The sequence below is a fragment of the Dendrobates tinctorius genome, unplaced genomic scaffold (genome assembly GCF_039654945.1).
Source record: "Dendrobates tinctorius isolate UK_male_01 unplaced genomic scaffold, ASM3965494v1 ptg000097l, whole genome shotgun sequence".
NCBI lineage: Eukaryota > Metazoa > Chordata > Amphibia > Anura > Dendrobatidae > Dendrobates > Dendrobates tinctorius.
This window is the reverse complement of record NW_027361765.1, coordinates 27,089,653-27,102,963: the sequence shown is the minus strand read 5'-3', so window position 1 is coordinate 27,102,963 and position 13,311 is coordinate 27,089,653. Positions and strand designations below refer to the sequence as shown.

At 44.3% G+C, this 13,311-nt stretch overlaps 1 protein-coding gene across 3 annotated transcripts in view; it reads left to right on the top strand.

Moving 5' to 3' along the window:
- The window catches only part of CGNL1 (cingulin like 1), a 160,390-nt gene that overhangs the window by 113,699 nt on the left and 33,380 nt on the right, over positions 1-13,311 (top strand). For all 3 annotated transcript variants that reach the window (XM_073586984.1, XM_073586981.1, XM_073586982.1), the window contains one exon: positions 1,202-1,354. In XM_073586984.1, coding sequence (XP_073443085.1) covers positions 1,202-1,354 — 153 coding nt within the window. The remainder of the gene's footprint in view (positions 1-1,201; positions 1,355-13,311) is intronic.

Sequence of the window (13,311 nt, the reverse complement as noted above, 5' to 3'; positions counted from 1 at the left end):
CAGACCATCGTCATGGAGTCGGTTTCTAACCGTTTGTGCAGACGCATTCACATTTGTGGCCTGCTGGAGGTCATTTTGCTGGGCTCTGGCTCTGTTCCTCCTCGCACAAAGGCTGAGGTAGCAGTCCTGCTGCTGGGTTGTTGCCCTCCTACGGCCCCCTCCATGTCTCGTGGTGTACTGGCCTGTCTCCTGGTAGCGCCTCCAGCCTCTGGACACTACGCTGACAGACACAGCAAACCTTCTTGCCACAGCTTGCATTGATGTGCCATCCTGGATGAGCTGCACTACCTGAGCCAGTTGTGTGGGTTGTAGAGTCCGTCTCATGCTACCACGAGTGTGAAAGCACAACCAACATTCAAAAGTGACCAAAACATCAGCCAGAAAGCATTGGTACTGAGATGTGGTCTGTGGTCCCCACCCGCAGAACCACTCCTTTATTGAGGGTGTCTTGATAATTGCCAGTAATTTCCATCTGTTGTCTATTCCATATGCACAACAGCATGTGAAATTGATTGTCAATCAGTGTTGCTTCCTAAGTGGACAGTTGGATTTCACAGAAGTTTGATTTACTTGGAGTTGTATTCTGTTGTTTAAGTGTTCCCTTTATTTTTTGAGCAGTGTATATTTTTTTTGTGCAGCAAGTATCATTTACAGAAATACTATGATAGGGTTCATTACGCAATTTTGCATTTTATCTGGAAGAAAATTGATGTGGAAATGGTGTCCAAACTGTGCATTGTTGGGGAGGATTCATATTTATCATATTTCTTGTTTTTGAATACAGAGGGGGTGAGGAGAGCCTAAACAGTAAGCACACTTCTCTTCACTGTGGTTTTGACGGATAGAACTCGTCCCCATTTTATTCTATGGGGCTGTGCACATGTCCCATGTCTTTTTTTTTTTTCCTTGGACCGAGTCCATCCAAAGAAAAAAAATTGCAGCATGCATGATTTGCCTCTGATGGGACTTGCCCATTCAACTTTGTGGGTATGTGGAAAAAATCAGACTGCACTCTGATATCACACTGACATTTTAGAGAAGTTGGAGAAACTTTTTTTTTTCTTCTCTCCAACGCCAAGAAATCAGATCGTGCTCGGATCTGGTTGTGATTAGCATAATCAGACCAATTTTTTTTTTTATGTGGAGGAAATGGTTGTCTGCACCTGCCCTAACTCTGAGTTTTTATGTTTTTGAATTTCAGAGAAGCCTTACTAGGATCAGCCATGAACATCAGCAGCTATCTGAAAGGCTAAAAGATGAATCTAACCAGAAAGAACAACTAAAAAACCTAAAAAATGAAATGGAAAATGAGCGATGGCAGCTGGACAAGACCATTGAGAGATTACAGAAAGAGGTATCGTCTAAACCTTTTTTTTTTTTTTTTTTTTTTTTATGGAAAATCAAAGGCATTTGCTTTGTATAGAGAACACACAAGCTGCACAAAATATTCAGTGCAATTATTTTATCCTGACATCTTGTAATCTAGCAGTTCTGGTACTTTAGTACTAAATTCCCTAATAAAACCAAAGGCAGAAGACTAAACAAAGATAAACCACAATATATAATAGTCAGCAACACTGGCTTTCAAATAATGGTAGATGGAGTCCTCCTCGCTGGACTTGAGCCAAGGTATCAGTAGTACATATAGTGTGGAGGTGGAGACAGAGCTTCAAATAAACAGCAAGGCTTTATTCACCTATGCAGCATTTAGGCGTCTGTGAACTTTGACAAATGTTGCGTAAGTGAATAAAGGCTTGGTACCTATTTGAAGTGCTGTCTACATCTTCATATTATACAGATAAACAACTAGATGGCACCTCCGATCAAAAAAACAAAAAAAAGATAGTAATTTACTTTTGCATTCAATACATTTAGAAGACAACACCATAAAGTTAGCCAAGGTGGAATGTATGATTGACTGATTTTAAGAACTGATGTACATTTTATGCTTAGTACCATGACAGTGTTAATCATTAATCCTACAAAAAGCAAAATTAGGTTTCTTCAATGGCCACTATAATTTTGTGGACTCCAAAAGTGCACTGGCTGCATGCTAATATCTGTTGACTGACTTGCAACATTGTGATGGATAATTGGATTTCGGTATAATAGCCTTCTACTATATTAATTTAATAGAGTATAAAGCATATACGAGGCAATAGCTTGTTGTAATGTGTGTGAATATATATGACATATTATATAAGATCTCAGAAAATGAAGTTTTTCAGTGGCAGTTTGCCTCTTTCTCACATTTATGAAAACGAGATTCGTAGTAAACCTTATTTATTCAACTTATTGAAAATTATGTAACAAACACATACGTTTCTTAGAATGTTTGGAGGATATTCGCAAAATGTTTGTAAGGAGCCTTTTTTGTTAAAAGGAATCTGTCACCCCATTTTTGGCCTATAAGCTGCGGCCACCGCCATCAGGGGCTTATCTACAGCATTCTGTAATGCTGTAGATAAGCCCCCGATGTAACCTGAAAGATAAGAAAAATAAGTTATATTATACTCACCCTGGCGTCCTGTCCGGTCTGATGGGTGTCGCGGTCCGGTCCGGCGCCTCCCATCTTCTATAGATAATGTCCTCCTTCTTACTTCTGACCTCTCCCGGCGCCTGCGCACTGCAGTACTTTACTGTGCCCTCAACAGGGCAGAGAAAGTACGCCTGCGACGGAGCCGCGGCAGAAGTAAGAAGGACGTCGTCATCTCTAGAAGATGGGAGGTGCCGGACCGCGACACCCACCTCACCGGACCACGCCCCTCGGTGAGTATAATCTAACTCTTTTTTTTTTCTTTTCTTTAAGAAATGCTGTAGATAAGCCCCTGATGGCGGTGGCCTCACCTTATAGGCTGAAAATGGGGTGACAGATTCCCTTTAAGGGTATATTCACACTGAATTTTTTAGGCGTTTAGGAGCAGAAACTCTCCATTATCTTCCACAAAAACTCAGCTCCTAAAGAAAAACAGAGACTCAAAGAAGACCCAGTGTGAGCACACCCGTACATCTAAGAATGAACAGCCCACCTTTTATTGTAGTGCTTTTCTACTTTTCTTTTTAGTTCAAAGAATTTAATTATAAGCTTTAGCTTCAAAGATCCATTCTGCAACCTAATTGTGAAATCTACATTGAGCAGCTGCTTCACTGCTCTATTTTTGAGCTGTTTGCGAAAATGAGTTTTCTTTTGGTTATTCATTAACAATTTGGGTTGTTCCCAAATTACTGTGAATGGCTTGAACTGAACACTTTGCATTCTGTGATCTCTGTGCAACTCCTGTAACAAATGTCTTATTTTTTTTGTCCCTGTGAACGCAAATTAAACCAAAGTGCCTTGTTTTTCTCTTATGTGCTTATTATAGAGTAATGCCACTTTACTAAGGGGTGTCTTCAAAAGAGAGAAGGTGAATTATACTGAGTGGCGTACTTGGGTAAACATTAGGATGAGGCAATGAGATGCAGAATGGCAGCATTTAGAAAATGTGGTCAGTTAAATGGTGCTTTGTATGCAGCTGCAGAAAACTTTTCCAATAAAATATTAACAAAGCGGTAACTTGCACATGTAGATCTAACCTTCAGAAGGATCGTCATCATTCTGCACTTTTTCTCAGCAGAAGTAAAGTAGAACAAATTAGCACTCTTCATTTTACATTATTCTGTACTAGATGGAGCATGACCTTCTTGCGGCCATGTCTGTTCTCTTTTTTTAAACCTTTTTGGGTTTTTTTTTAATCATTTTTTACTTTTATAGCAAATTGCATAATCCAAATTCATCCATAGAATTTCTAACTGAAGCATAACCATTTTCCTTGTACTTATTCAGTAGCAATTTATTCACCCCTGACTAAGCATTCGCGAAACGTGCGACTTGTGTGTTTAGTGGGTGAGCCCATTTCATCTTGGCTGCCAGGATTTATATTATTTCCTCACATTATTTGAGTTTTTACTTCATGACAATTTCACTATGGCATGCTACTCTTATTTCCATTGTGCATTTGTCATAATTAATTGATTACGTTTTATCCTTTCTACTTGGATTATTATTTACAGGGGTTCATTTCCTTTTGGTTCACCCTCCAACATGTGTAAATTGTGTCCTCTGTTTTGGGACAACTAGCACTTGAAACTTTTTTGTTGTTTAATAGCTTTTTGCAATAAAAGTGATTTTATTACTTTGATAGATTTTTTCCTGTCCTGTACTTTTGTCATTATTAGTTTCTCCATTGGCCACCTATTCAGCAGCACTGTTCTATGATTACCATTCCCAGCAGTCCATGTCCCAAATTGGGCTTAGAGTTTCGCTTCCCTGATTGGCATGGCAATGGAATTCCATATTTCTCACAGCGTCGCTCTTTGTTCCTTCTGTCCAGCCATTTTCTCTTTCCCCCATGATGGCACCACGGAGAGAGGGATCCGCCCTCATGGACAGGAAACCTACAGATGAAAAAGGCGGTACCTCTCTCCCACATCAGTTGGTTTCCTGTCCCTGACGGGGAACCTACAGCACGTACCTGCACTCGATGCGGGATGCCGGGGAGCGAACCAGTCCGGTAATAGGCAGCGGGGCTCAATGCCTCAGCTGGGTCGAGGCCCTGTGCGGGCTTCCCCCGAAGCACCACCACCGAGGTCGGCGGGCCTTGAGGGTGAGTGGGGAGAGGCAGTGAAGATCAGAGAAGTCTGCTGATCCCACAAAGAAAAAAAAAAAGAGGAGGTGCTGCCTCCTACAAGTAGTGGCGGCGGGGGCCACGAGATACAGGGCCACTGCAGGGCCTCGGAGGTGGTGGCGGCCACCGGGAGCCGCGGGAGAAAGGGCCTCTGCAGGCGGGCGCAGGACGCCGACACCGGGCACACGCACGCGAGCATAGCGGCCTTAAAGAAAGGAGGCGCAGTGCACTGCTGGGAAATTCGCAGTGCGCATGCGGCCACTTCCGGTGGGGGCGCAGGGACCACTGAGTAGAGGGCGGCGCTGAGCTCAAAAAAAAGGAAAAAAGGAAAAAAAAAAAGGGGCTCATATTTAAAACCCCACTAAAGGGGTAACTAGCGATCACCATGAGTGAAAAGCCACAGAAAGAGAAGGAGATGCGGCGGCGGTCCCCGAAGCGGGCTGCGGCAAACGCAAGAACAGCACCAGCATTTACAGCGCCAATGCAACTCTTCCCAGCAGTGCAGCAGCAGCGGTCATGCAGGATCGCGGCGCAGCCAAAGCTCCACCATGGCGGCACAGCCAGAAGTGGATTCAGCGGTGGAAATAATCCCTACGCCCGAAACGGTATATCTCGTTCCACAAGGAGGGTGAGTGATCTCCGTGAATGCCCGCTCGCTAATATGCAATTATTAATTTTTTCTTTTTCAGGGGCGTAAATGCACAGCCAAATCCAAACACATGGTATTTGCCATATGCACGGAGGAGCTACCCCTTACGTGGGAGAAAAAGCTCTGTGCGGCCTGCATAGAGCAGACAATACAGGAGGAATCCCCAAGGTTTGCTTTAGACCTCAAAACACTTATTAAGGACCCAGGTCAAAGACGCCCTTAAGGGCGTTAGAACCTCAAAGAAAAAACGTAGGTCTAGACATAGATCTCCAGAGTCCATTGTTAGTGAGTCAGGAAGTGAACTATCTGACTCAAGTAATTCATCATCCTCCCAGTCCTCTTCATCATCCTCAGAAGGGGGACGCAGCTGCTTCCCCATTGAAGAAACTGACACCCTGGTAAAAGCTGTGAGGACAACTATGGGGCTGGTAGATGAACACCCTAAGAAAACGGCCCAAGATCTAATGTTCAGTGGGCTAGAACAAAAAAAAAAAACGGAGAATGGAAAAAGCCAGACAAAAAAGTCCTCCTAACACCCAAGAGGAAATACCCCTTTGACGACCCGGCCTGCTCCCTATGGAGTAAAGCACCTAAATTAGACTTAGCGGTTGCAAAAGCTTCTAAAAAATTTGCCCTGCCCTTCGAAGACATGGGCACCCTGAAGGACCCAATGGACAAAAAAGCTGAAACATTTCAAAAAATGCCTGGGAGGCGGCAGGAGGGGGGCTAAAGCCAGCCATAGCAGCCACCTACACGGCACGCGCCCTAATGGTCTGGCTGGATCACTTAAGGGCCTGTCACACTAAGCGATATCGCTAGCAATATCGCTATAACTTGTGACGTTATAGCGATATTGCTAGCGATATCGCTGTGTGTGATACTTGCCTACGACCCGCTCCCCCGCTGATTATCGCTGATCGCGCGAGAACGTCCTTTACCGTTTCTCGTCGTCAGCTTCCTGCGGCGCTTCCTGTGGAGAGACGAGCGACGCGTGGAGCCGGGCGGGAGGACGCAGGATCGCCTGGTGTGACGGGTAAGTAGCGACCTCCGTCCCCAGCGATGTCGCTGGTGAGATCTGCCTGTGTGGCAGCTCACTAGCGACCACTTAGCGATGCACCAGCGATCCTGACCGCGTCATATCGCTGGTCGGGATCGCTGGTGCATCGCTAAGTGTGACAGTACCTTTAGATTCACAAATAAAGGAAGAAGTCCCAAGAGAAACCATGCAAAGGTCAGTTTCTGTAGTGAAGGGAGCAGCAGCTTTCCTGGCGGATGCGTCAGTAGACTCGACCAGGCTGGCAGCCAGAACAGCCGCCTTCTCGAATGCCGCAAGACGCGCATTATGGCTGAAATGCTGGCCGGGAGACTTGCAGACAAAAAACAAATTGTGCGCAATCCCGTGCGAGGTGGAATTCTTATTTGGCCCAACGCTAGACGACATCTTGGAGAAGGCAGGGGACAAGAAAAAATCCTTTCCCGGGTTCCCTAGTCAGTCATACAAACGGCCTTTTCGGAACAGAAGGTTCATGCGATGAAAGCCCCCCAAAAAGCAACAAAGAAGGATGGGAGGATAGAAGAAATAAAAATAAAGGCTTTATGTTTAACAAACCCCCCGACAACAAAAAGCCACAATGAAGGTACTCCCCGGGTCGGGGGAAGATTATCCTACTTTCTCCAGGCCTGGGAAAAAATATCCGTGAGTTCATGGATACTGAGCATAATAAAGGAAGGTCTAAGGCTAAAATTCAATACCCTCTCTAACAATTCTTTTGTGATAACGCCCCAAAGGACATCACACGAGCAGCTGGCTCTGCAACAAGAAATCGAGAATCTAAGGGAGAAGGATGTATTACAAGAAGCCCCCTACCAGGACAGAGGCAAAGGCTTCTACTCCCCTCTCTTCCTTCGCAGGAAGCCAGACGGATCGTACAGGACGATCATAAATCTAAAAAGACTGAACAAGTGCCTGGAAATTCAGCACTTCAAAATGGAGACAATAAAATCTTGTGTTAGAATGCTTCCCCCATCTTGCTTCATGGCTGTACTAAACTTGAGAGACACATATTACCATGTACCCATTCACAGAGACCACAGGAAATACCTCAGAGTGGCGGTGACGATCCAGGGGGAGATAAAACATTATCAGTTCAGAGCCCTCCCCTTCGGGCTAGCTATGTCAGAAGTAATGGCCCACCTAAGAGAGCAAAACATCCTGATAGTCCCATACTTGGACGACCTCTTAATAGTAGGTGTCACCTTTCACCACTGCAAACAACAATTGGACATGGTCATGAGATCTCTACTGAGTCTAGGATGGATGCTGAATTTGCCCAAATCCAGACTTGTACCAAGTCAGGTGCAGGAGTACTTGGGCATAATACTGGACTCAACCGAACAAAAATGTTATCTTCCGCAGACGAAGATTCAAAAGATGACACTGATGGTGTCACAAATGATAGCTTCCCCAGTCACTACCCTGAGAAAAGCAATGTCTCTATTGAGGTCAATGACAGCCTGCATGCCAGCAGTACAGTGGGCACAAAGCCATACTCGAGACTTACAGTGGGAAATATTAGATGCAGACGTTTCCCTACACGGGAAATTAGGCAGGCAATTGGACATCTCACCAAACACAATACATTCCTTAACATGGTGGACAGAGCCAGCCAATCTAACCAAGGGGGTTCACTGGGCATTACCAGCTACAAAGATCCTAACTACGGACACAAGCCCCTGGGGCTGGGGTGCACATCTAGGCAACCAGGTGGTGCAAGGGCCCTGGACTCAGGGAAGAGAGTCAGCTTCCTCAAATATGAAGGAGTTGCTGGCAGAAAAGCTAGCTCTCGTTCATTTTCTGAATTCACTCCGCTCCCAACATACAAGGGTCTTCTCAGACAACCAGGTAGTGGTAGCATATCTAAACCACCAGGGGGGCACCAGATCTCGAGCACTGATGGAGGTAATAAAATCCATCTTTCACCTAGCAGATCACAGTCTAGAGTCCCTGACAGCCCTTCACATAAAAGGTTCGGAAAAACGAACAGCGGACTTCTTAAGCAGAACACGCCTAAAACAGTGGGAGTGGGAACTAAGCCAGTCAGTCTTCAGCCAAATTGTGAAACTCTGGGGCCAGCCAGAAAGAGACTTAATTGCGAACTGTCAGAACCGGAAGTTGGAAACCTTCTGCTCGATCGATCCCCAGGGGGGCCCAGTAGCTCTAGACGCTTTCACGATTCCCTGGGATTATCATCTGGCTTACGCTTTCCCTCCAATATCTCTCATCCCCTTAGTACTGAGGAAAATACGGGGGGACAAGACGACGGTAGTGGTAATAGCGCCCTTCTGGCCACGGAGAATATGGTTCCCCTGGCTGAGAAGAATGTCCGTAACACATCCCTGGGTTCTACCAGAAACTCCAGACCTTCTATCCCAGGGACCAGTGTACCACCCCCATATAAAAAACTTACACATGACAGCTTGTCTTTTGTGAGGGAACTCCTAAGCAATAGGGGCTTCTCGTCAAACTTGGTAACCACGCTACTACAAAGTAGAAAGCCAGTAACCACTAAGGCGTATGGGAAAGTATGGAAAAAATTCATGTCAGGTTCTGACCCAACGGGAGAAATCACAATAGACAAAATCCTGGAATTCCTACAGAAGGGGCTGGAAAAAGGGTTAGCGTGCAGGACCTTGAAAGTTCAGGTGACGACCTTAGGAACTTTGTATAACCATGACTTAGCCAAAAATCGGTGGGTTAGGAGATTCATGAGAGCCTCAAGTAAATCCAGACCAATCCCCTCTACGCACCACACCCCCCTGGGATCTAAACCTAGTGTTAAACGCACTGACCAAACCTCCCTTCAAGCCCCTAGCAGAGGCATACTTAAAAATATTGTCCCTTAAGACCTCCCTCCTCGTAGCCTTAACTTCTGCCCGTCGCATTAGTGATATGCAAGCCTTGTCTGCCCACTCACCCTTGACTCAAGTACTGGGTGATAGGCCGGGTCGGTTTTGAGAATTACCCTATCTCCCCAAGGTTCCATGATAGTTTCATAGGACCCAGGAGATCTCCCTACCCTCCTTCTGTCCCAATCCCAAGAACAAAACAGAAGAAGTACTGCACACTTTAGACGTAAAGAGGTGCCTGGTCCAATACTTGTTAACCACAAGGGAGTTTAGGAAGGATAGGGCTCTGTTTGTCTGTTTTCAGGGTCCTCGGAAGGTTCAAAAAGCATCGAAGGCTACACTGGTGAGATGGATAAGAGAGGCCATCACCCTATCCTACTCCTCCTGCGGGGCGGCCATCCCGGAGGACGTAAGGGCCCATTCAACCAGGGCAGTGGCATCTTCCTGGGCAGGGAAAGCCAGCACTTCAATAGACCAGATATGTTGACCTGCCACTTGATCTTCCCCTCTACATTTTTCAGACATTACCGTCTAGACTTGACCTCCTCTTCAGATCTCACCTTTGGGAAAAGGGTTCTGGAGGCGGTGGTCCCTCCCTAGATGTACAATCTTTGTAATTGTCTCCGTGGTGCCGTCATGGGGGAAAGAGAAAATTGTAGTTACTTACCGATAACTGTATTTCTCTGATCCCATGACGGCACCCGTACTTCCCCTCCCTTTCACACACACAGGTGTGCACATTAGAGTGAGTTAGTTAGCTTTAGTACTTAGCCACACGGTGCCTCTATTAAGTTTAATTTGATTAATTTTGGATTTTGTTATAACCATTTGAGTTGCAGCTGAAAGTTCTGTGTAATGCTCTGTAAACCAACTGATGTGGGAGAGAGGTACCGCCTTTTTCATCTGTAGGTTTCCTGTCCCTGAGGGCGGATCCCTCTCTCCGTGGTGCCGTCATGGGATCAGAGAAATACAGTTATTGGTAAGTAACTACGATTTTCTTGCCTAAATTCTGTTAGCTGGTAAATATATCCCTTGCAACATTGTACACTCTTACATAGCGAAATAAATATTGTTTTCTTTGTAATTTAATGTTTTCAAACAGAAGTGGAATAATTATCCTTTTCCCTTTCCTGCAGACATATTTTCCCATCATTACTCATTAAGTAATGCACAGGTTCCATTTAATTCCAGCATGAACTGGTCTGTAGCCTCTGGAGTGCAGACCTTTACTGGAATGTCCTTTGAAATGTGTGTACTGATATCATGCAGAAATCCAGCCGGGTTGTTAATCATTATGTCTGAGTTTAGTGTGGAGTCCCACCGCCTGTTTTGACATTGTCTCGTTGGTCATGAGCTCTGTTTAAAGTTATTTGGATCACAGATCTTCTAGTTGCAGAATTCACTTTCCTTTTGTCAAGGTCATTAGCAATGAGAGTTGATTAAAGGGCCAGTCACATGTAAATTCATATTTTATATATGTAATTAGGGCTTGTTTACACATTTGTAGACCATATTCTCTTTTTTCCTGGGTGGGGGGGGGGGGAGATGAAAAAATGATGGACCACTGACCAAGGAAAAAGTTCTAGCTTTATTTTTAGGAAATGTTATTGTTATTTCTCTGTCGTGAATTACTCCTATTTTTTAGTAAAGTGTAATTAAAACATTGCAAACAAAAATACCAAACTCTTTTTGAAGTTGCAGAATATGAACAATGGCCCCGTGCACTATTGTGTGTATGTACGTATGTGTGTGTGTGTATGTATATATATATATATATATATATACACTCACTGGCCACTTTATTAGGTACACCTGTCCAACTGTGTGTTAAGACTTAATTTCTAATCAGCCAATCACATGACGGCAACTCAGTGCATTTAGGCATGTAGACATGGTCAAGACAATCTCCTGCATTTCAAACCGAGCATCAGTATGGGGAAGAAAGGTGATTTGAGTGCCTTTGAACGTGGCATGATTGTTGGTGCCAGAAGGGCTGGTCTGAGAATTTCAGAAACTGCTGATCTACTGGGATTTTCACGCACAACCATCTCTAGGGTTTACAGAGAATGGTCCGAAAAAGAAAAAAAAACCAGTGAGCGGCAGTTCTGTGGCCGGAAATGCCATGTTGATGCCAGAGGTCAGAGGAGAATGGGCAGACTGGTTCGAGCTGATAGAAAGGCAACAGTGACTCAAATTGCCACCCGTTACAACCAAGGTAGGCAGAAGAGCATCTCTGAACGCACAGTGCGTCGAACTTTGAGGCAGATGGGCTACAGCAGCAGAAGACCACACTGGGTACCACTCCTCTCAGCTAAGAACAGGAAACTGAGGCTACAATTTGCACAAGCTCATCGAAATTGGAGAGTAGAAGATTGGAAAAACGTTGCCTGGTCTGATGAGTCTCGATTTCTGCTGCGACATTCGGATGGTAGGGTCAGAATTTGGCGTAAACAACATGAAAGCATGGATCCATCCTGCCTTGTATCAACGGTTCAGGCTGGTGGTGGTGGTGTCATGGTGTGGGGAATTTTTTCTTGGCACTCTTTGGGCCCCTTGGTACCAATTGAGCATCGTTGCAACGCCACAGCCTACCTGAGTATTGTTGCTGACCATGTCCATCCCTTTATGACCACAATGTACCCAACATCTGATGGCTACTTTCAGCAGGATAATGTGCCATGTCATAAAGCTCGAATCATCTCAGATTGGTTTCTTGAACATGACAATGAGTTCACTGTACTCAAATGGCCTCCTCAGTCACCAGATCTCAATCCAATAGAGCATCTTTGGGATGAGGTGGAACGGGAGATTCGCATCAGGGATGTGCAGCCGACAAATCTGCGCCAACTGTGTGATGCCATCATGTCAATATGGTCCAAAATCTCTGAGGAATGCTTCCAGCACCTTGTTGAATCTCTGCCACGAAGAATTGAGGCAGTTCTGAAGGCAAAAGGGGGTCCAACCCCTTACTAGCATGGTGTACCTAATAAAGTGGCCAGTGAGTGTATATATTTGTAATGTTATATATCACTGTATGCCTCTGAAAAATGGTACCATGTGCTATACAGTATTGAACAAATGGTATACTGGTCAATGTATGCCTAAAGGGCCCTTTTTTGGCATAAGTCTGGTCGGTAAGTTGGAAAAATCACATGCAAATCTTGTATCATTCTTACAAATTTTTAAAATATTCACACAGAGTTTATGGTTTTATCACGAGATTTCTGTTGCCCTATACGGATAGACTAGTAAACCGAATCAAATGTGATCCAAATGTGATCCAACAAATTCACTGTGGATCATGTAAAATCCATAACTTCGTCATGGAAAGAGGCTTCTTTTGAGTGAGAGATCACATTTAAATATTACTGTGATTAGCAGTGTAGCCATGTAAAAAAAACCAAACAAAAACCTATGATTTAACTCAAAACAAGCACCCCGCTATCCAAAATGGATCCGATTTCCATAGACTTCAATGTTAAAAAAACGGATCCATCAAAAATTATTATTTATTGTTATAGCGCCATTTATTCCATGGCGCTTTACATGTAAGGAGGGGTATACATATAAACAAGTACAATAATGTTAAACAATACAAGTCATAACTGGTACAGGAGGAGAGAGGACCCTGCCCGCGAAGGCTCACAATCTACAAGATCAGTTATTTAAAAACGGACTAGAAGATTTTTGCTAATGGATTGCTCCTGGATTCATTTCTTATACTGCAAATAACACTTCCTTCCCTGCTAATCCAACACTGTACCATCAGATGGATACATGCTTGTGGACAATTCACTTCTAAGGAGGAGGATCCTTTGATTCAGAAAAGGAGGGCTACAATGGTTCTTCTCCAAAGTGTTATTGGAGTGTTATTCTGAATTGACGTGGATTATAAGGAGGCCATAGTGGCCACATGGAAAACAGAAGGAAATATCCTGCATAGATCCTGATTAAAAGTTACTTCTCCACATGTTATCATTACAAGATATATATACATTTTAAACCAGCCCATGAAATAAAACATAATTTCATGTAACCCAACCGGTTTCGCCTCATCGGTCTTTCTTTGCCATATGTCACATATTACATGCA